The sequence below is a fragment of the Saimiri boliviensis genome, chromosome 1 (genome assembly GCF_048565385.1).
Source record: "Saimiri boliviensis isolate mSaiBol1 chromosome 1, mSaiBol1.pri, whole genome shotgun sequence".
NCBI classification, from domain to species: Eukaryota; Metazoa; Chordata; class Mammalia; order Primates; family Cebidae; genus Saimiri; species Saimiri boliviensis.
In genome coordinates this window covers 36,367,857-36,390,141 of record NC_133449.1, presented here as the reverse complement: position 1 = coordinate 36,390,141, position 22,285 = coordinate 36,367,857, and the positions used below count along the sequence as shown (strand labels likewise).

General features: G+C 44.0%; 1 protein-coding gene across 4 annotated transcripts in view; it reads right to left on the bottom strand.

Annotated features, from left to right (window-relative positions):
• The window catches only part of VIT (vitrin), a 122,732-nt gene that overhangs the window by 37,261 nt on the left and 63,186 nt on the right, over positions 1–22,285 (bottom strand). For 2 of the 4 annotated variants that reach the window (XM_074395855.1, XM_003926817.2), the window contains exons 6-8: positions 18,436–18,513; positions 11,011–11,202; positions 4,753–4,809 (exon numbers count right to left, since the gene is read on the bottom strand). In XM_074395855.1, coding sequence (XP_074251956.1) covers positions 4,753–4,809; positions 11,011–11,202; positions 18,436–18,513 — 327 coding nt within the window. The remainder of the gene's footprint in view (positions 1–4,752; positions 4,810–11,010; positions 11,203–18,435; positions 18,514–22,285) is intronic. The other 2 variants (XM_010337502.2, XM_010337504.2) reach the window with 1 other exon arrangement.

The following is a 22,285-nucleotide window of genomic DNA, read 5'->3' as shown; positions in this document are numbered from 1 at the left end:
AATTAAACAGCAGGTCCCTTTTAGTGAGAGCTTCAGCTTAAATTGGGGGTTCGTCAATTTACATCTGTGGCAAAAGGCATAGTGGGAGAGGGTGGCAGGAATCACTCATGGGTCGTATGCCTGGTGTCCTGTAGAAAGGAGGATGAGGGCATCGTCAGGTCCACATGTAGCTGCTTACATCTGGGTTGATCTAAACACAAAGGTGGTGTTCAGTGGCAATCGCAGGATTTGGATGCCCCACGCGATATGTTTTTATCAGTAACGGGAATGGAGAGAGGTGGCGTGTTTATCCATTCTGGAGATGACACAAAGACTAGAAGGATGTTAACACATTAAATGACAGAACTAATAGGAAGATTGCAGCCAGCTAAACAAAGGAAGGATTTAATAGAGATATGTGATTTTCCAACTTGAGCTTCCAAAACTCAATTGTTCCTAGATGGGATTGGGGTGACCTGCTTCTACAGAGGTGTATGATAAAAAAAATCGTAGTGACTTTAGGTAGTGCAAGCTCAGTAGATGAGCCAACAGTGAGACAAGGCTTACTGCAGATGGAACTTGGGATGTTTTAGTGGGAGCAGAGTATTTAGGACTAGAGAGGCAATTGACTGGCACACGCCTCTGGCAGCATCGTGTTCTGCGCAGGGTGCCCTGGTGTATGAATTAGTAATGGTCTATGGTGTAGTTAGAGGGTGTGCTGCCAGGTCATGGAAACACCTATTGGAGGGATGAAAGAAATATCCTGGGAAAGATGAGATATAAAAAAGAACATGAAGTCTCACTGCATGTATTTGAAAGGCTCTCAAATTGGAGATATTCCCAAAGATTGTCAGCCGCTTTATGCTCTCAAAAATAACATTAAAGACCCCAAAGACCTTCAGTTTGTATGAGTTATACCTATTAATGTTTATCATTTACAGATTACAACTGTGCATTTTCTCATTTAAAACAGAGTACTAACTGGCAATTTATTTAAATATTAATTTACTTTATTTTTACTTTTTAATTAAATTATTATTATTATTTTTTTTGACAGAGTCTCGCTCTGTCACCAGGCTGGAGTGCAGTGGCATGATCTCAGCTCATTGCAACCTCCGCCTCCTGGGTTCAAGCAATTCTCCTGCCTCAGCCTCCCTAGTAGCTTGGACTACAGGTGCACACCACCATGCCCAGCTACTTTTTGTATTTTTAGTAGAGATGGGGTTTCACCATGTTGGCCAGGATGGTCTTGATCTCTTGACCTTATGATCTGCCCGCCTTAGCCTCCCGAAGTGCTGGGATTACAGGCATGAGCCACCGTTCCCAGCCAAAATAACTGTTTTCTAAAACCAGGAGTTGAGTGAGAAGAGTGGCAGATGTCTCCAATGTCTATCATAATAGAATCTGTTATCAGCTCCTGCAGTCAGTTGTGATATGTTGTTTTGCTGAAATACATGGAGAAAATCTGTCCTCACAAAGACATGTAGTCAGAGATGGGAAGACATCACAGTATCCCTGAAAGCAGGGTCTTTGGACCACACTTTGAGAACCACTGGTTTGGACATTAGGGACAAGGAGCTGAAGTTCTGGACAGTTACATCTAACAGTGCCACCCACCAAATGAAGGGGCTGGGAATTCCCTGCCACTTGAAGTTATTCCATACAGGGTAAAAGCCTCTGTCTGGCACACCACAAGTGATTCATTTTTAGGTGAGAAGTTAGACCAGATATACTTTATACAATTCTTTCCAGTTCCATAATCTGACAATTTTATAGCTGAGGAACTGGGCAGCCTGCCTGGTAGACATCACTGCATCTGAGATGAGAGTTGGTGGAAGGATGTCTGAGACCTCCAGATGCTCTTACCTGCCTTCACTCAGGGTGTGCAAATGGCTCCCTCCCCCTGCAGGAGCCATAGTGGGCTTCATATCTAGTCTAGGTCTGAGCACCTAGAGCAGGCGTCCCCAAACTTTTTACACAGGGGGCCAATTCACTGTCCCTTAGACCGTTGGAGGGCCACCACATACTGTGCTCCTCTCACTGACCACCAATGAAAGAGGTGCCCCTTCCTGAAGTGCGGCGGGGGGCCGGATAAATGGCCTCAGGGGGCCACGTGCGGCCCGCGGGCCGTAGTTTGGGGACGCCTGACCTAGAGGGTGCTAGGAGAGTCCTGTATGTCAGGAGCACACTGAGAGTTCATGGGAGGCTCTGAGGTGCTCAGAGAAAAGTTGCAGGGATGATGGTGACGAGAGAAGCAGCAGAAATTGGGTAGGATTTAAAGGTAAAAAGGAAGCTAGGGGCTGGGCACAGTGACTCACGTCTGTAATCCCAGCACTTTGGGAGGCCAAGGCAGGCAGACCACCAGCTCAAGGGATGGAGACCATCCTGGCCAACATGGTGAATCCCTGTTTCTACTTAAAAATACAAAAATTAGCCGGATGTGGTGGTGCATGCCTGTAGTCCCAGCTACTCAGGAGGCTGAGGCAAGAGAATTGCTTGAACCCAGGAAGCGGAGGTTGCAGTGAGCTGAGGTCATGCCACTGCACGCACTCCAGCCTCGAGACAGAGTGAGATTCCATCAGAAAAAAAAAAAAAAAAAAAAAAAAAAAAAAAAAAAAAGAGGCTCGGAACATCTGTGTGGGTCAAGACAGAGTGGAATTACTGGGAACATGAAGGAGAATGAAGAAGAAACAGAAAGTCCCAGAGCTATAGAACTGGAGGACGGTAACCTTAAAAAAAAGGGAATGAGGCCAAATGCATTCAGCAGAATACAACCTTGAAACAAACCAAACATTGTCACGCAGTAAAAAATCAAAGATGCAAATCAGATAATGTGCATCCTTGCCAACCATCCCCCTTACTGTGTCCAAATCACAGGCTGTGTCTGGGTGTCTGTGCTGTATCCTGGAGGCCAGTCTGAGGATAGGCTTGGCAGGTGCATAGGCTGCTTAGTGGGGGAACCTCTTGAAGGGACGTAAAGTAATGACAGCCCTTGGGTGTCTTTGTTGACAGAGATTTTCTCTTTGATGCACTGAAAACAGATCAATCAAAGAGCTACTTTCTTGAGGTTAAAATGTCTTAGCATGCTCCTAAACTCTGGTGACCTGAAGTTGAGCTGCAGAGGCCAAGAGCAAGTGTGTGGGGCGGCCCTTGTGTTTGCAAAGTGCCACAGAGCAAATTCCCAGGGAGCAGGGACGGTAAGCAGCTGGCAGCTTACCCAGGCTGGCATCTGCTCCACCAGGTTTCTGGAAGGCAGCTCCTGAAGGATCTTGCCTTTGGATACCCAAGGGGATTATACAGGGTCAGCTGACTTACACACAGCCAGCAGGTGCTTTCTTTCCTTATTTTGCCTCTGGTGAAAATTTCATGAGTTCAGATTTTCCTTGGAAGTCATCCGAGCTCTCTGTGCCTGGCTGTACTTTTGGGGGTTGCAGAGGAGGCAAAAATCTTGGCCAAGGGGACAAGAGGAAACAGTGCCCCATGGCTTGGCCTCCTGAAGAGTCCCACGAGTCTGTTGAGGCCTAAGATGGTCTCGGAGTCCTTGCCCTGGGAGTCTTAAGCCTTTTTGTCCACGACAACAGCACGTGCATTGGCAAAGGTGCAATTGTGAAGCTCACAGAAGCTGCCCGCCCCGACCAGGGGAGCCCAATGGGGCCGCTGTTCCTATCCAGTAGCAAGCAAAGCAGAACCCACAGTTTCTTTCTTTCTTTCTTTCTTTTTTTTTTTTTTTGAGATGGTGTCTTGCTCTGTCACCCGAGTGCAGTGATATGATCTCAGCTCACTGTAACCTCCACCTTTTGGGTTCAAGCAATTCCCTGCCTTAGCCTCCTGAGTAGCTGGGACTACAGGTGCCCACCACCATGCCCAGCTAATTTTCATATTTTTAGTAGAGATGGGGTTTCACCATGTTGGCCAGGCTGGTCTTGAACGCCTGACCTCATGATCCACTCGCCTTGGCCTCCCAGAGTGCTGGAATTATAGGCGTGATCCACCGCCAGGCCCAGAACCCACAGTTTCTAAGAACATATGGAGGGTGGACGAGTATCCCCCAGTAGGGGGAAGACCAGAACACCCCTGCACTGCAGATCCTGGCTTCTGATCCCAGTGCCGTGTGGCTTCAGAGGGAATGGTATACTTCCATCAAGTCTATCAGCTAGCTCATGGACCGGGCTGTGGGTAGAGTTTGTGGAAACCATCAAACCCTGCTAGATTTTTTTCCTTTCTTATCTGCAGGCCTTCTCAGTGCCGCAGAGAGGAGAATTTACTGAATTCCTAGTTCTTCAGTCAAACTGTTAAGGGGCATACAGAAATGAAGAACGCCAGGGGCATCTCAGAATTCATAGGTGAACTCCTGGGGAAGAGGGTGTGTTTCTCTATCCCTGGTGGCATAGAATTACTCAGGCAAAAAAGAGAAAAAAAGGCTCTTTCCTGGGAGACGATATAAATTGCCCTCACTGTTTTACCTTAGTTCCTCAAGAGTAAGCCCTGGAGAGCATCCTTTTTCAGGTCTCTAAGAGCGGGTTATTGAATCCTGAGACATCTCTATGGCAGCCTCTACAACATGGCTTCCGGGGAATGGAGAGTGCGTAAGGGCTGTGCTTACTTGCATGTTTTCTTACAAGTCAGGCCCTTGAGCCGTATCTTCTGTTTGCCTAAGTGGTTTTATAGTCTTTGTCCAAATCTAAATTTAAATGGCAAAGATGTGGAAAGAGGAACCCCATGTAAACAAGCTTAACTTTCATCAGTGGCTGGAAAAAGAGATCAGGGTCTCACCTGGTTTGGCTCCGGGCCTGTTTTGGCTGCTTGTATAGGTGATAGTGGACCAGAGAGCTGTAAGAACATTTGATTGGTCAGAGCATTAATTTTATTTATTTATTTATGAGTCAGAGCTCTATGCCCAGAGCTGGAGTACAGTAGCGTGATCTCATCTCACTGCAGCCTCTAGGTTCAAGTGATTCTCCTGCCTCAGCCTCCTGAGTAGCTGGGATTACAGGTGCATACCACCAGGCTCAGCTAATTTAAAAAAATTTTTTAGTGGAGATGAGGTTTCACCATGTTGGCCAGGCTGGTCTTGAACTCCTGACCTCAAGTGATGTGCTTACCTTGGCCTCCCAAAGCATAAGCCACTGTGCCCCGAATGGATTTTAATCTAACTGTTCTTATTCTTTCCATGATCCAACCTAGCAAGACATTACCGAGGTCGGAAACAAGTTGAAGCTCTATCTTTGGGCAGTCTGAACCTGCCTTGAAAGAGGCCTTCAGATGGAAAAAGAAAAAAAGGGATTTTAACTTAAAACACCAACTAAAAACTACAGGTAATAATAACCTTTGTATTTCACAATTATCAAAGTATCTTTTACTCAAATGTCGTATTTCTTTACACGTCATTATTCTTATAATAATTTTCAACTGTGCCACTCATGGGCAGGTTGAAGTAATCTTTCAGTAGAAATGTCACTTAACATTTAGCAATTTGCTTCAGCTGCGTTAACATGGTATTGATGCAAATAGCATTAGCTTTCCGTCATCTTTAGAGGTACACAATGGGTTATCCTTAATTACTATGTGAGAGAAGCAAACACATTTCAGCATTCATTATTTATTGAGCAGTTTCTCTAAAGCAAGATTTTAAAAGGGAGAAGGGAGACAGAGCGTTCTGTTAGAGAAATGCAAAGCCTTGGCGGAGGGGAAAGAGAGGCGTGTAAAATCCAGCTGAGGGAAAGAACCAAGTCTCATAGAGGGGAAGAGGCAAGAGGGCGTGGAAGAAAATATCAATTTCTCTTAGAAATGGATCTATCCAAAATCAGCTTTTGACCCTTTTTGTCTTTGTTTCAATTGTTTGACAAACTCGAAGTAGGGTGTTTTTTTGTTTTTTTTTTTACTTTTTATTTGTTTTTAAGGCTCTTTTCTGTCCCCCAGACTGCGGTACAGTGATGTGGTCATAGCTCACTGCAGCCTTAAACTCCTGGGCTCAAGTGATCCACCTGCCTCAGCCTCCTGAGTAGCTGGGACTACAGGTGCACATCACCATGCCCTGCTAAGTTTTTAAAATTTTTGTAGGACAGGGGTCTTGCTTTGTTGCCCAGGCTGGTCTTGAACTCCTGGCCTCAAGTGATCCTCTTGCTTGGCCTCCCAAAGTGTTAGAACTGGGGAGGGATGAGCCACCATGCCCATCCTCAAAGTAGCCTTATTTTCTGTTTAATTATACAGATAACATAGGCTTACTGTAAAAATAACATGACGTACTCTGCATAGTAAGCAATCACCTTTTATTCTATAGCCAGCAGTTACTGGTATACAATTTTGGCATACAGAGCTGTATCCCTTTTTCTGCGGGATGTGCATGCTCTCATGTCCAACACACAATTGCAAAAATGAGATTGGTTCCCTTGCTGTTTTGTAGGCTGCTTCTTTGACTGAATGATCTGCCCCAGATCTCATGTCACTAAGCGCACATATTTCTCGACATTTTACTAGCTGTATAGTAACTTCTTTAACTGTTCTTCTAGTGATAAACAATTAAATCATCTCCTTTAAAAAGTTATGAGCAGCATCTGTGTTCATGCTGCTTCTCACCCCTGGTTGATAATTACCTTAGGATATATTCCTGGAAGTGTGAATGCTGGGTCATTTCTCCACACTCTCACCCAAACTGTGTATTATCAATTTCCAATGCGAGTTGGCGAGAAATGGTGTTTTGTTGTTTAAATTGCACTTATTTGATTCTTGGTGGAGCCGAACATCTTTATAATTTTTTTTTTTTTTTTTTTTTTGACCATTTGTAGTTCTACTGTGGCTTGCCTGGCTGTGAACTTTCCCCATCTTTCTTTTGGAATATTTGTCTTTTTCTTACTATTCGTAAGACTGGATTTTAGGAAAAGCCTTCTCCAGATAAGGAAGATAAGCGTTCACTGGTGAGATGTGTTGATAAGAAGGGAAACTGTGGAAGGAATGGGCAGTGATAGATGCTGGCATCTTCCTGCCTCAAATTTCACTCTTCCTCCCCGTTAGCGGCCCTTGGTCAGAAGGTGGAGCCAAAGGTAGAAAGGTGAAGGATCACAGGCATTGCTATTCCCTGCCACTAGGCGGCGCTCTTTCCCCCTCCTTGGTCTACCCTTGGTTGTGGACAAGTTCAATGCTAGCTCAGCTGAGGCAGCCATGGCATGTCTTGAAATGAACCTGATTAGAAAAACAATGGAAGGCACAGCCACTCCACCTTCTTAGCCTGTGGTAGATTCAGCCAGCCCTATAGCTGAACCTGGAGGGATTTTCCAGAACTCTTTCCTAAGCTTATCTAGAGATCTGGATCTCCAGGCTTCCCGTGCTGTCCCTGAGGATGCCATTGTCCTTGGTCTCTCCCATGAAGGAAGCCTCCTTCCTGCCCTGTGAGAAGTCTCTAGTGCTCTGGCTCTCAGGTCCCTTATACCCAGCCTTGACTTGCTCCCTTCTGTCTTGCTGTTTTGTACATTCATGGGTCAGTTAAGGGACCATGATTTGGCCTTGGTATCCAGCCCCACTTTCCACCTGCATCAGCTCCTCTACATGGGCTGGGAGAGCCCCTGTCTCTTCCTGCTATGTACTTTCTACTCTCCCTTGAACCCTCTCCAAGTTCCCATGTCCTGTCTCATTTTGGAGTACAAATGACTCACAGACCCCAAACACAGGTAGCTCCTGTTTTGGCTACACGCTCTTCAGGTGTTCTAAGCTGAAGCAACTTGCTGCAGGGATCTTGATGGGATGTGTTCATCGATGTAGCCCAGATTTAGAAAAGTGCCTGGCACATAGTGGGCATTCAGTAAAACATTTGTTGAATGAATAAGTAAATTAGGTTTTGCTTGAACACCCTGTCCACAACCAATTCTAGAACCTTTTGCCAATAGTCACATATATAAGAGGAAAAATCTTGCTGGGTGTGGTGGCTTAATGCTGTAATCCCAGCACTTTGGTAGGCTGAGGTGGGTGGATCACAAGATCAGGAGTTCAAGACCAGCCTGGCCAACTTGGTGAAACCCCATCTCTACTAAAAATACAAAAATTAGCCAGGTGTGGTGGTACATGCCTGTAGTTCTAGGCTATTCAGAAGGCTGAGGCAGGAGAATTGCTTGAACCCAGGAGGCAGAGTTTGCAGTGAGCTGAGATCATGCCATTGCACCCCAGCCCGGGCAACAGAATGAGACTCCGTCTCAAAAAAAAAAAAACAAGAGGAAAAATCTTTAGTTAAGTGCAGTATCAGCAACTCACTTGTCTATCAGCAGTATAAGGAGACTTGCTTCATAATTTTCAGCCCATTTGAAGGAAAAAATGAGTTATCTAAATATTATTTAATACAGTTGGGCTGAAATATCACAGCAAATATCTATAGGTATCCATTACGATAGGCATTCATGAAAATCAATTGGCTACCTAGTGCTGGGAAGGAGGGGTTGTAGAAATGGTGAGTAACTGTTTATGGGTATGGGATTTCTTTTGGGGGATGATAATGTTCTAGAATTGATTGTGGTGATGGTCACACAACCCTATTAATATATGAAACACCACTGAACTGCACTTTAAATGAGTGAATTGTATGGTTTCTGGAAAGTAGCTCATGAATACTTTTATTTTAAAAAGACATAAAGAATTAAATATTAATTTTCACTTCTTTTTAGACCTACAGAAACTTCTTTGAGTAGTCAATACAACTTTTAGAAAGCTTTCCCTCCTTCCCTAGTTTGACTCCTGTCCCAGCAATTACGGCCTGCTTGCTCTGAGCATTTGTCTAGCAGTCCATGGGTCAGCATGGAAGTAGGCGCTGGACAAGGATGAAGAAGGAACACTGATGGGCTGGAGGCTGTTGTCCAAAGCTCCTGTTCCCAAGCCAGGAATAATGAGGCTTTGCCAGGTTAGGAGCCACTACCTCAAGTTTCTTAGGTTTTCCACAAGCAGAGCCCAACTTGCAACAGGATTTCCAAGCTCCCAATGTAGCCAAATAAATATGCCACATGTTTAATTATATGTGTTATGTAAGAATTTAAAGTCCTCTAAGGAGAGAACAGGAGAACACAACTTACTCAGATACTCAAAAATCTTTGAAAGAATCAAGACATCTGAAGTCAAGAGCCCAAAATGTTAAAAAGGAAAACTTCTAGCTATGAAACCCCTGTTAACCCTTGCCATCTGGCATCCTTCCTGCTTCTCTTTAGCTGTCAAGTATTGTGTACCTGTGTTAATGTTATCCTGAGTTGAACAGGAATAGAATGGTGGAGGAGTGTTTGATGTATTGCAGGACACAAAAATTCTTTTTGTGGTATTCTTATTATGGGACTTAATATCACAGCTTCTTCAATGAGTTGTCCATAAAATGGCATAATAATAATTCCTATTTCAAAAAGTTATTGCAAAGATTAAAATAATGCATGCAGCATGCCTGGTCCATGGAATATATGTACTACATGCATTCTGTTATTTATTATTAATTAAAGAAGTTGACTGGGCCGAGCACCTTCTAATTTTGCCACACCAATCATGCTGAGATGTGCTCTGCCTGGGCCTGGGTGTTCATTTTTGGCAGGGATGACCCCCTGCAAGGAAGATGAGAGCCAGGCTGCTGGAGTTTGAATTCCAGCTCTGCTACTTCCCAGCTGTGTGGCCTGGGACCAGTTTCCTCACTGCCTTACTCCTTGGTTTCCTCATCAATACAATGGATCATTCAAATTGGAAATCATAAATCTACTTCATAGGGTTGTTATAGAGGATTAAATAGGCTAATAAATGTTTGTAAGGTTTTCAGAAAATGCTCTAGCACATTCAAAGTGTCGATTTGCATATATGCATATATATTTATTGAAACGGAGTCTCTCTCTGTCACCCAGGCTCGAATGCAGTGGTGTGATCTCAGCTCACTGTAACCTCCGCCTCCTGGGTTCAAGCAACTCCCCAGCCTCAGCCTCCTGAGTAGCTGGGACTATAGACACGTGCCACCATGCCTGGCTAATATTTATATTTTTAGTAGAGATGGGATTTCACCATGTTGGCCAGGCTGGTCTTGAACTCAAGTGATCTGCCTGCCTTGGACTCTCAAAGTGCTGGGATTACAGGTGTAAGCCACTGCACCCGGCCTGATTTGCATTTTTTAAATAAAAAGATGGACAGGTGGGTAGTTGGCTTCTGCTATGAGAGCAGGGAGGGGGAAAGGTCATGCTATGTGGCAGTAGTGCCTGGAAGCTGGAGGTGAGACTGAAAAGAACAAGTCCTGAGTACTTCCTCCTGGAAGGAAAAGGTAGTACCAGGTGGGAAATCAGAAAACATTGGGAGGACAATAGGGGAACTCCAGCTGCAGAAGTTTTCACCCCTTTGCTAGAAAAGTTCTTGAACTGGTGAAAACTTCTGCAGCTGGAGTTCCCCTATTGTCCTCCCAATGTTTTCTGAATATTGCCCACCTGGTGCTATTTTTTCCTTCCAGGTTAAAGACACTTATTAACTTAGGATGGTGTAGATATAAGTCTGTGCAGAAACTCGAGATCAAATGATCAGATTGGCTCTTAAGGCCCTGTTTGATGTAGTCTGAGATTAAGTCCGTAAACTGGACTTTGATAAAACCTTCAACATGATTTGAGCAATGGGTAAAGTAGTAAGACAAAAAGCCATCAGAAAAGAAACAAAAATGTTAGCTATCTGACTTTTCCTAAAGGGATTCTTTTGGTTTTGTTTGCTTTTAATATTTGAAGACTTCCAAGCATAAACCGTTTGTCACTTAAAAACCAATAACAACAAACCCCAACAATGTTTACATAGCAATCTACCATCCCCTCAGCTGAGCTTTCAGAGAAATGAGGATTTTGCAATGGGATGGTATTCGTACAGTAACAGCAGTCCTATTTTTGAATCTATATCCTCCCTTGAATCTAGGAGGAGGATGCAATCACATACTCCTGGCCCAGTGCTCCAGTGCTCCCCATTCACCCAGCCCGATAGTAACAGACAGAGCTGTTACTCTAAAAGCCCCATTTCCGATTTCCATAGCACAAAGCAACACATGGTCTACCTACTGACCCATCTCCTGGCTCCTGTGGCCCACAGGCTGTGGTCTGGGGCTGCTGGTGGTAGAAGCTGCAGAAGGGGATGGCCTTGGCAAGGTGGTGGGGGTGGCCTCAGCTACAGTGACAGCCAGAAGCTGCATCAGAGTGACCGGCTGTGCAGTTGTCCCTGGACTGGGTGGCCTCCGATAGGCTTTTGTAGTCTCACCTGTAAGAAAATGGAATTATACTAGGGCCCACAAAATAACCTGTTAGCTCTTATAGAACTAGAAATAAAATAAATGTTGATCGAATACTAGCTATGAGCATGGAACTGTGCTAGCCACGGTGAAGGGTGAAACCCAGGTAACAGCCACATTCTTGCCTGAAAGAATGTATACTCTCAGAGCAATCACTCAATCAACCAAAGATTAAGTAGTGATAAAATAAATGACAGGTCAAAACTGCAGCAACATAGAATACAGACAAGGCAGAACATGATTAATTGCTGAATTAATTTGCCTGGCACCACTAGCAATGGTTCATGTACACGTTTTTTGTTTTTGTTTTTGCTGTTTTGATTCACATTGGCCTTGGAATAGAAGATTGAAGGTACTTTTGGCGCTTTCACTATGACTTCATCTTAGAGACTGCATTCTAGATGCTCTAGTTTAGCTTGGTTCAGGACTAGTCAACTCCTCCAGGCACCAGTTTTCTCATCTGTAAAATGGGGTAACATAACTAACTGGATTCTACCTTTTTTTCTTTTCTTCTTTTTCGAGACAGGATCTTGCTCTGTCACCCAGGCTGGAGTGCAGTGGTGCAATCATAGCTCACTGCAGCCTTGAACATCTGGGCTAAAGTGATCCTCCCACCTCAACCTTCCAAGTAGCTGGGACTACAGGTGCAAGCCACCATACCTGGCTAATTTTTAATTTTTTTTTTTTTTTTTTTTTTTTTAAGAGAAAGTGTCTTCCTGTGTTGCCTATGCTGGTCTTGAACTTCTGGCCTCAAGCAATTTCTTCATCTCAGCCTCTCAAAGCTCCAGGGTGACAGGTGCAAGCCAGTGTGCTTGGCCTAGATTCTACTTCTAAATGGTACTCTTCATCCATGCACGGTGATTTAGATTGCTTCTCTCATTTTAAACACCACTGTAGTTGGCTCCCTATAAAGCAAGTCTCAGTTTGTTAGTGCTCTGGTGCTCTGAGAACATCTCTGAAGGTTTAGAGCAAGGGGACAAGTGACTACCCACTGAGCATTGAGAACTGCAGGTTCTCAGGGAGACACACGATGGCCCCCAAAGTAAACAGCTCCTCAGTCCTGGGAAGGAACAGCCCGCTGCTGCTTGTGCCTGCTGGGCCCCACTGGGGGCATGGTAGCTTCTGTCCCTGTGCATCTGTATCGGCTCCTAGGGCTGCTGTAACAAACTACCACAAACTAGGTGGCTTAAAATGACAGAAATTTATTCTCTCACAGTTCTGGAGCCAGCAGTCAGAAATCAGCATCACTCGGTCAAACGGAAGGTGTCAGCAACACTGATCTCCCTCAGGAGGCTGTAGGGTAGACTCTGTTTCTTGCCTCTTCTGGCATTCCTTGGCTTGTGGCCATGCCACATTAGTTTTCAAGGCCAGCATCCTCAGCTGTTTCTCTGCTCTGTCTTCACATGATCTCTGGTATGGTTTGGCTCTGTGCTCTCACCCTAGTCTCATCTGAAATCGTAATCCCCAGAATCCGTACCTGTCAAGGGAGGGACCAGGTGGGAGGTGATTGGATCATGGGGGTGGTGTCCCTCATGCTGTTCTCCTGATGAAGTTGTCACAAATTCTGATCATTTTATAAGGCAGATTTTTCCCTGTCTGCGTGCACTCTCTCTCTCTCTCTCTGTCTCTCTTTCTCTCTCACCTGCCACCATGTAAGATGTGCCTGCTTCCCCTTCTGCCATGATTGTAAGTTTCCTGAGGCCTCCCCAGCTTTGTGGAACTGTGAGTCAATTAAACCTCCTTTGGTTGTAAATTACTCAGTCTTGGGTAATATCTTTATAGCAGTGTGAGAACAAACTAATACAATCTCCTCCTCTATGGATGTAAAATAATCTCCCTCTGCCTCCCTTTTACAAAGATGTCAGTGATTGCATTTAGAGCCCACCTGGGGAATCCAGAATAACCCCCACCCCACCATCCCAAGATCCTTAATTTAATCACATTAGCAAAGCCTCCCCACATTTTTTTCCTTATAAAGAAACATTCAATGGTTCCAGGGATAAGGATGCAGATGTCTTTTCGAGGGTGTTTTTCAGCCTACCACAGCATCCCAGCTCTGGCCTTAACTCTGCTTAGGGTTGATGTGTTTTTGTTACACAGCACAGCAGGCCAAGGAGATAACATCTGAAATATTAGAAGATGCTTCTGTCTCAGGGGAAACCATTCACCTTCCCCTTTGGCATTGTACAACATCCAGGAAAATAGTGCCACAATCATAGTCCTAGACAAGCGATGCAGACAAATGTGTGGTGGGCTGTTTAGGCCCACCGCCAGCACCAGCACCTGCTCATTTCCCCACCCTGACTCTGCCATCTTCTGCAGGAATCCCAGCACTGACTTGGGAGAGCAGGTCAGCAAACAGTAGTCTGGAATTGGGTTGGAATTCAGCCATTCAGTCTGCTCTTGCAGGTATTACCAGGTCAAGGTAGGAAGCCGATCTTTCAATTGCCTTGTTTCTTGCTAAGGTGGTCACCTTTAAATCTGCCTGTAGCCTGTGCCAGACAAATCAGTAAAGAGCTGGGAGCAGCCTCGGAGGTTCAGCCAGTCTTCAAGCCATCCTCAGGCAAAACTGAATCTGCTTGATTTATGACATTTCCATTATTTTAAAGAGTTTGAGCTTTCATAACAGGTACTAGGGAAGTTTCTAATTTCTCCGTCTTGCCCTCTGGTAAATGCTACCAGGTATGACCAGGTATTAATGCCTCTTTAGGAAGGTGCAGGCCCAGGTTCCACCTACTTCATCTAGGGAAAAGCCATTTAATAAATCCACTTGTATATTTTATGAAATAGAATGTAACTAATAATCTGGAAAGAAACATAAATAAACTGACAATTTAGTTTACTTGTAAATTATTCATGAAACTGCAATGTACTAAAAATACAACTACTTGGAAATAGTGAACACTTTTTGCCACCTAAAACTTATTGTATATTGAAAATCTGAATTATCTTTTTGTCACACCGTTGGCTAATCCCCAGGCTTCTGACTATCTCAGTCTGCCTTTGCTAACATTGATTTGCTAGAGAAAGGTTCACTCTCCCGAGGGCAGTCTTTGTATCACTAGCTTATAATGCAGATGCCTTCAAGTGCATCTTAAATTCAACTAACAGCCATGGGTTTCCATGGGCTTCCTTGGGCTGCTGTTTTTGCCTGCCCTCCTTCATGGATTAGAACTGTCTTTAAGAGGGAAGAGAGAGAAAAATGACTCCTCCTATCCCAATTGCTCCCAATTCCTCACTGAACATAGTGTACTTTATTTGATCCAAGGTGAATTCTTCATGGAACCAAAGTTCTTTGGGAGCCATTTGGAAACAAAACAAAACAAAACAAAGCAACTAGTAAAATAGCTTCTTCATGCAATCTCATCTACATGGAGGTTTGATCGTTTCTCAAAGATTTTTATGGGAAAGAATTTCAAAACTTCTCCTAAACTTTACACATATTCCTCATTTTGGCACGGTCAGAAGAGCTGCCGGCAGCCACCTTCTTAAACATAGCAGGTGGTGCCACACAGCTCCCCGCACCTGGCTCATCGTTAGAACCACAGTAGATGTCTTAAAATGCAGGTCCCAGGGCCCTGGTTGCAGAGATTCTGACTCACTGGACTCAGGGTCGGCCGTGGAATTCTGATTTGAGAGCCACAGCGAGGCACTCAGCAGACAGTCAGGGAAGGTAGGAGGGCTTTCCCCATACGGGCTCAGCAGCCTGTAACAGAGATTTACTTTCCCTTTTGCTGTGATACTAGGAATGTGCCTCCCTCGTTTTTTTAAAACTTTTACAAACCAACACTTACCTGTTTTTGTTTAAATAAAAACTTACTGTTTTTACTTACCTCAAGGCTCTAAGTCAAAAAGCAGCTGCCTGCCTAAAGGTTGCTAAATGTCAGGGAGCGGGGTGGAGATGGGGGATGCGGGGCAGACAGCATTGAAATCTCAGGGGATGCCTGTTCTCAGTGTAAGCCACACAGGGCAAATCAAAGTGCCTTCTAGTTTTTGAGGGAGATAACTTCCCAGGACAGAAGGTTGTCATGCTTTCAGGCATCATCCTAGCCTGATTAACCTGTTAATTCAGAATCTCAGAGAGACGGGACACATTTTATAGGGGCAGTGCCGAGACCCGAATCTCACCCTGCATCTCTTCTGCTTACCCCAATGTCGAAAGGAATTTTATCGTTTAAGGAAGACCAAGGGGACCACTCGTTTAGTTGTGCTCATTTTTATTTGAATTTGTGAAAACTTACTCCTAAGTAAGACTAAGGACTTGGGGACTAAGACTTTAAAGAGAGACCTTCTTCTGTTCGCAAGAATCCCTTTTATGTTGGAATGCTGGTAGTTTAGCTCAGGGCCTTGCACCTAGGAGATGCTCGCTCAATGTAAATACTGAATGAATGAAAGTCTAGTAACAAGGAGATGATAGTAATGCCTAGTGATACTGTCATTAGAAGTTTAAATGGTATGGTAACGGGGACAAGTGACATCAGCAAAGCCTGGCTCTTGCTAGTTTATAAATTTCACGAGAAGCACTCTTGGCCACCCACACTCTTTGTGGATGTCAACGACTCAGACATCTGGAACAAGTGCTTGCTGGGGATGGATGGTGCTTGGGGTAAATAGTTTTAGAAATCATCTCTGCTGTGGAGAAAGACTGTACAAGCCAAGCAGACTTAATAATTATTATCTGAGTTATCATTTGGCTTTAGTTTCTCTCCCCTAAGCTCTTTTCCCTGCAACTTTCCCTGCTTTAAGGGGATACCGAGTTTGCATACTTTTTGAGTTGCTTAGAACTATGCCCTTGGGTGAGTTACTAAACCTCTGTAAAGGCCAACTTCCTAATCTGAAAAGGGAAGATACTGGCACTCTGCCTTGGGGTTACTGTAGTGCAGGTGTGTGGCACAGAGAGAGCACTGGATAGACAGCTACGGTCACTGGAGTTTTTGTGGCCCTTCCTGCTGTCCAGACACAGGCCCAAAGCTGAAGCCAGAAGGGCGCAAGTATCCCTTTCTGAAAGAGGAGAGGTGCCACTGAACTTCCCATGGGTGACTTCATTCCACTAGAACCTGGACAACACCCTGACACCCTCATCCCAGGCCAGTGAACAGAAGGAAAGGACCCGAAGAAGGGGAGGGGTCAGAAGCCACCTTTTAGGGAGTGCTGTGTTCAGAGTCAGATGATATTTCTTCCCTTCCTTCACTCTTTGTTGCACCCAAGCCAAATGAAGGTGCTTTAAGAGAGTCATTCATTAAGATTGTGGGGACCTGCCAGGAGGGCAGGTGGGCATCTTATTTCCCTCCAATCCTTCTGCAGACCCATCACAGGCGTGCAGTGCTGCAACAGAGCTGCAGAGTTTTGGGGGTGTATTCTGGGAGTCTAGAAGTGCCCTCCCACTCAGGGTAAAAATAGGGAGTGTTGACATGTCCCTAAAGTTGGGGGCTGTATGTGAACTTGGGGACTCTTTCTGCCTCAGGGATCTCTGAGAGGGGGAGGGGCACAGCTGGAGTGGCCCAGGCCAGCAGGTCTTGGCAGCTGGGGGTGCAGCAAAATGCAAGGAGGAAGGTGATCGCACCCCATCCCAGTTCTCAGACCCCAGAGGGGACTAAAAGGGGGCTAAAAAGAAGCCTGGCTATTCCTATTGCTGTGTGTGAAGGGACTGCCGGGGGCGGAGGGGGCTGCTGGAACCTAGCACGGGTATCTACCTTGGAGAAAGTAATGAGGGCACAGATTTCTGGCCCAAGAAGAGAGTTTCAGGATAAAATGAAACACTGTCCCCTTTCCTTTGATATCCACACATATCACCTACTCAGGAATCAGTCTTTCATCTGGCTCTGCAGAGCCACAAGTCCAGATGAAACAATAGAGACACCAGCCAGTTAAGGAGACCTCTGCCACCCATTTGTCTTCTCTGTGCCCAGGCCAAAAAAGAACAAGCCATATCTCAGAAATGGCCCAAGAGGCACCGGCACCCGCTGCTAGTTCACAGGTGGAGGTGGGGATAGCCGTATACTTGCAACTAAACAGACCAGACTAGACGACTGGACTCATTAAAACATCATTAGATAGATGGAGCCGGAGCAGTAAGTAAGGGAAAAGACAAAAAACATTCCTTATGTGTGTGCTAAGGCTCCTCAAATCATGAAAATCAGGAATCTATGTACATACTATTAGCATAAGAAGATCTAGAATGATGGTTTAGAAGAGGGGTTTCTGTTTGACAGAGAGTAATTAACTTCTCTGTGCTGCATTTTCCTCAGGGGGCCCGGGGCAGTACTATAGGCTGATAGTGGTTTATGGTGACTAAACTCAATGATCAGATAAAATTCTCGAACTCCTGGCCTCGTGATCCACCCGCCTCAGCCTCCCAAAGTACTGGGATTATAGGTATGAGTCACTGCGCCTGGCCTGATCAGGTAAAATTCTTGGAATGATGCCTGGCATACAGCAAATGCTCCATAAATGCTGTTCTACTGCTATTCTTAAACCATGTTCACCTTAAGTACAGGAATAGAACCTGAACTATCAGGCTCATAACGTATTAGCTAGCCCAGCAAGTTTCTGGAAGCAATGCACAATCCCATTATAAAGCAACTCACAGTTTCTCTTTGTGTGGGAAATCAAAACACCTCTGCAGACAAAATAATGCATAGTACAGTTCTTGATTTAACACAGAAACCTAGAAAGAGGTATTTTCTTGGCCCAAAGTCTACCTATGCCCACTTTTGTAGTTCCCATGGAAGCTGGGTTGGCACAACCCCATAGACAGTGTATTTTTGGCCTGGGTTATTCGGATTAGCAGCTTGCTGTTATCACATAAACCACCTCGTTCTCTTTGCTTCTCTTCATTTCATACCTAAGTAGATACAGCCTTTTTCCTTTCAGCTGCCAAGAAACATTTCCAGACAGAATGTCATGTCATTTTCTAAAGTAGCAATACAATAGAACTCAAGGCAACAGTCAGTCTGAATGAAAATGACACAAATAAAGAGACACAATCTCGGAACTGCAAAAACAAAAAATAAAGCTTTCACTCTTCAGCCCCAGCCATCTGATCTCATTGATTTCTGTGGCCATGTTTCTGGCATCTGTTAAAATATTGCCAGAGCCAGTGGAGCTTGACCGGTTAGGATGTTAATTTCTCTGCTATCTCCCAAAACACATCGCGTGTTTATCAACTCAAGGTTTAGATTCAATCACACATGAGTACTTGCCTGCTTGGGCAGCTGGACTTTTGGATGATGAATATGTAAGAGCTGATGGGTAGGTTACACCCTTTTTGGGTTTACTTTCTGCAAAAAAGAAAAAAAAATATTGATTACAATAACGTCAAGTGGCATTTTCTTTTTTTGTATAGCTTCTGTGTTATTACTATCATAATGGAAGCAGCCAAATCTCCATGACTCAGAGTTGTTTAACATCAGCAACCCTTCTCTCACCCGTGAGGATGTGACATGGAAGCTAAGGTTTTAATCTGTGTGGCCTCGAATGTTTAATTATATCAGCAGATGAATGAGAGGCCTTTCACATGCTCTCCTTTGAGATGATGGAGTACTCTGGTCATAGGCTGGCTACCTCTTACTTTCACAGACCCTGTGGGATTCATTTGAATTTCACAACAGTAGAACAACTAAAAGTTGGTAAAATATAGGTCAACCTTGGAAAGAACCATGTGTTGCCCACCCAGGGGGAGACATGGGAGCTACCAGGCAAGGAGGAGGAGGATTGATAATGTCTATCAGAGAAAAGATGAAGCACAAAAAAAATTACCAAAGTCTTCTTCCAACCATAAAAGGATGCCTGAAATTCCACCATATGGGCTTTGTTCCACAATTAAAGTGAGAGTGCTACTGGAATATAGTAAGCCCCCTGAAGGTAAGTCATTTGTCTGACTTGGTAACTGTTGAATTTTCAGAGCCCAAAGCAGTTTTCTTCTGGCATGAAGTAGTTGCTCAAGAAGTATTTATTCAGTGTGAGAGTATGTTAATGCTTAGATCTCTGTTAAAATTAAAATACTGGCTGGGCGCAGTGGCTCATGGCTGTAATCCCAGCACCTTGAAAGGTTGAGGCGGGCAGATCACAAGGTCAGGAGATCAAGACCTACTTGGCCAACATGGTGAAACTCCGTCTCTACTAAAAATACAAAAATTAGCGGGGCATGGTGGCATGTGCCTGTAATCCTAGCTACTCAGGAGGCTGAGGCAGGAGAATCCCTTGAACCAGGGAGTTGGAGGTTGCAGTGAGCCAAGATTGTGCCATTGCACTCCAGCCTGGTGACAGAGTGAGACTCCATCTTAAAAAAAAAAATTAAAATATCTTGGTAGGGCATTATTGGCTAATAGGTAGTACCTTATGGTAAGGTACTACCTATTAGCCGATGTTACATCTAGTAATGAAAGCATTTTTTCTCCAATTCGGAGGGAATACTTTCACAGGATGTGAAGGAGATGGTGAGCAGTGTTGCCTGGAGGGCCTAGGTGGGTGGAGGAGGATCTGGTGCATTATCTTGCCAACCTTCCTACTGGCCAAGGGATGGTAGGATCATGAAGCAGAAAGAGCAACAAGGTCTCAGGAAGAACCTGGGTTTAGGAGTAAGACAATCTAGGTTTCTGTTTCTATTTTACCTTTAATTAACTGCCCCAATCTTTGAGGCTCTTGTTTTTTCATTCAGAAGACAGGAATAATGACATGGCCCTACTTACTACACAAAGTTGTAGGCATCTAATGGAAAAAATGTTAAGATGTTTTGGAACTATGTATCTCCATAGAGGTGCAAAAATTCGTTCTGGTGTTACCTATAAATGCCACGTGTATGGGCTCACTTGCATTACTTCACTTCATTAAAATCACCTGGGGAACAGGACCTGGCATTTCCAAATCCTCCGCCAATGTCGAGGCCTGCTTCAAATGCCAATGACTGAGGTTATTTTAGGTCCTGGGAGGGCCCCGTGGCTGTAGGCCACACTTTATCTACAGAAAGCGAGGAAGAGAAATCTTCTCTATTTATGGTTCTTCTCATATCTAAAACCTGATGATTGTTTTTTCTGTTTCTATTCAGAAGGAAAAGAAGCATGAGCTCAGTTCCCTGAAATGTGGATCAAAAAATAAAAGGGAAGTAATAGGGGGTCCCTCACTGACATTTCTTACCCCTGGACTGTGCAAAGATCATGCAGGTCATAAATGTATCTCTCCCTTTTCACTCCCTCTCTTAGCCCACCAAAGTGAACTAGTTAAGGAGCCCAGGGGCATATGAAAATTAGCAATAACAACCTAGAGAAAGGTCATGGTGGCACCTGAGCCTTCAGAAGAGGATTCGGACATCATCCAGTTAAATTTACTGGCCATGAGCCCCTGAATAATGGGAAGCGTTCCTTGGCTGCTGGTCAGTTATCAATCCTTATGCTGCAATGAGCTCCTAACTCATCCATTCAAGAGAGGCTTCCAAGTGCAGAAGCACAAATGTTTATTATCATTGGCAAAAAGTATTTTCGGTTAAATGTCACTAGGTCGAATGAGGAGAGACGGAAGCTGAGATTTATAGGGAATATCAGCAGATTGATTTTCACTTTAAAAGCCCAAAACATCTCTACTGCCATAGAATTAATTTTTCTTTTAAACCTCTGTTGAGATTCTTGGATTGCAGACTGAGCACTTGAGGCTGAAATGCCCTTATTTAGCAGGATCTACTTGGTAAACACTGATGAGATTATATTTCTGTCTCAACATATTTGTATTCTAGACATTAGCAGTTTCACATGGCTCCTGTTTTGAATTTTTTGTTACAAGGCAAAGACCCGGAAGTACTGCGGTTGATACCCTTCCACTGTCTGACAAACTAGTTTAATTTGAACCCTGGGTGTGTAGAATTTGGCAGGCAAAAGGAAACAGGGATTGCTCAAGTTGAGAAGAATAATAAAAGGTCTGTTTGTTGTTTTGTTATGACTCTAGTCAGTGGAGGATAGTAGGGGCTGGAGGCATGGGGTGCCTAGCAGTGCTAGAAAACCACCCAGATTGGAAGGCCTACTGTCCTATAAAACTTTTCTCTCTTCCTTATTCAGTTGGTTTTCTGTAAGTGGCTTCTTCTCAGGACTGTCCCAAGGTGCCTAATTTTGTTTGGAGGTCAGTAAGTTGGCTATAATCTAGTTTAAAATTCTTAGAGAAAAATGGGAGATTCAGGTCTAGAGTAGGGTAAGTATAAGGTGAGCATAGAACATTGTGTTGTATTCAAGCAATACATGTCAAAAGCTTGAAGGGCTCCCACTGGGGAATCTCAGAAAATATAAAAATACAAAAAGAAAAATGAAGATAATAGATGATAACATTATATTTTTAAACACAATCTATGGAGTCCGTAGTCCACTTAAAAATAATAGGTGCACGAGGGAAAAGAAAATCTTTAAGTGAGAACATTAGCTAATAAATGTGGAAGGAATGATGGAATTAGAAAAAAATATATTTTGCACTTACTAATACTGTATAATACTTGCTACAGTGAGGATCAGCAATGGATGTTAAAATCATTGGGTGAAATTTGTTGGGGAACAAGCCACTCGAGCATGTTAATGCATCACCCTACAGATGTTATTAATCGTGAGGTAGCTTTGCCATGGAGAGATATGGCAAAGTATCCAATGAATCAAACTTAGCATCGCCAACAGTGGAACAGACTACATCTTGATATGGCCGTTGTGTATGACACAACGGATATGCTGTGACAATACCTATCTATCCACTTACCAGAAATCTCAAGGAATAAGGCTCTAGATATGAGGCACGTTTGGCGTAACTAAAGGACTGGTTTTAAAACCCAAGCTATTAAATGTAATTAATGTAATTAAAAATCTGATTGGACTTACAGATAGCTGCAGTGTAATTAAACAAGAAGTTGGAGCCTTTTAGTATTTTCAGATTTGACTTTGTGGTGATTTATCATGTAGTTCTAATTTATTGTTTCATGATCCTAATTATCAGAAAAACTAATGCTTCAGATTTTTATGAAATGAGGTGGGCCATAAGCAAAAACCAACAGCACAATGAAAAGAGTACGTTCCATCTCATGGTACG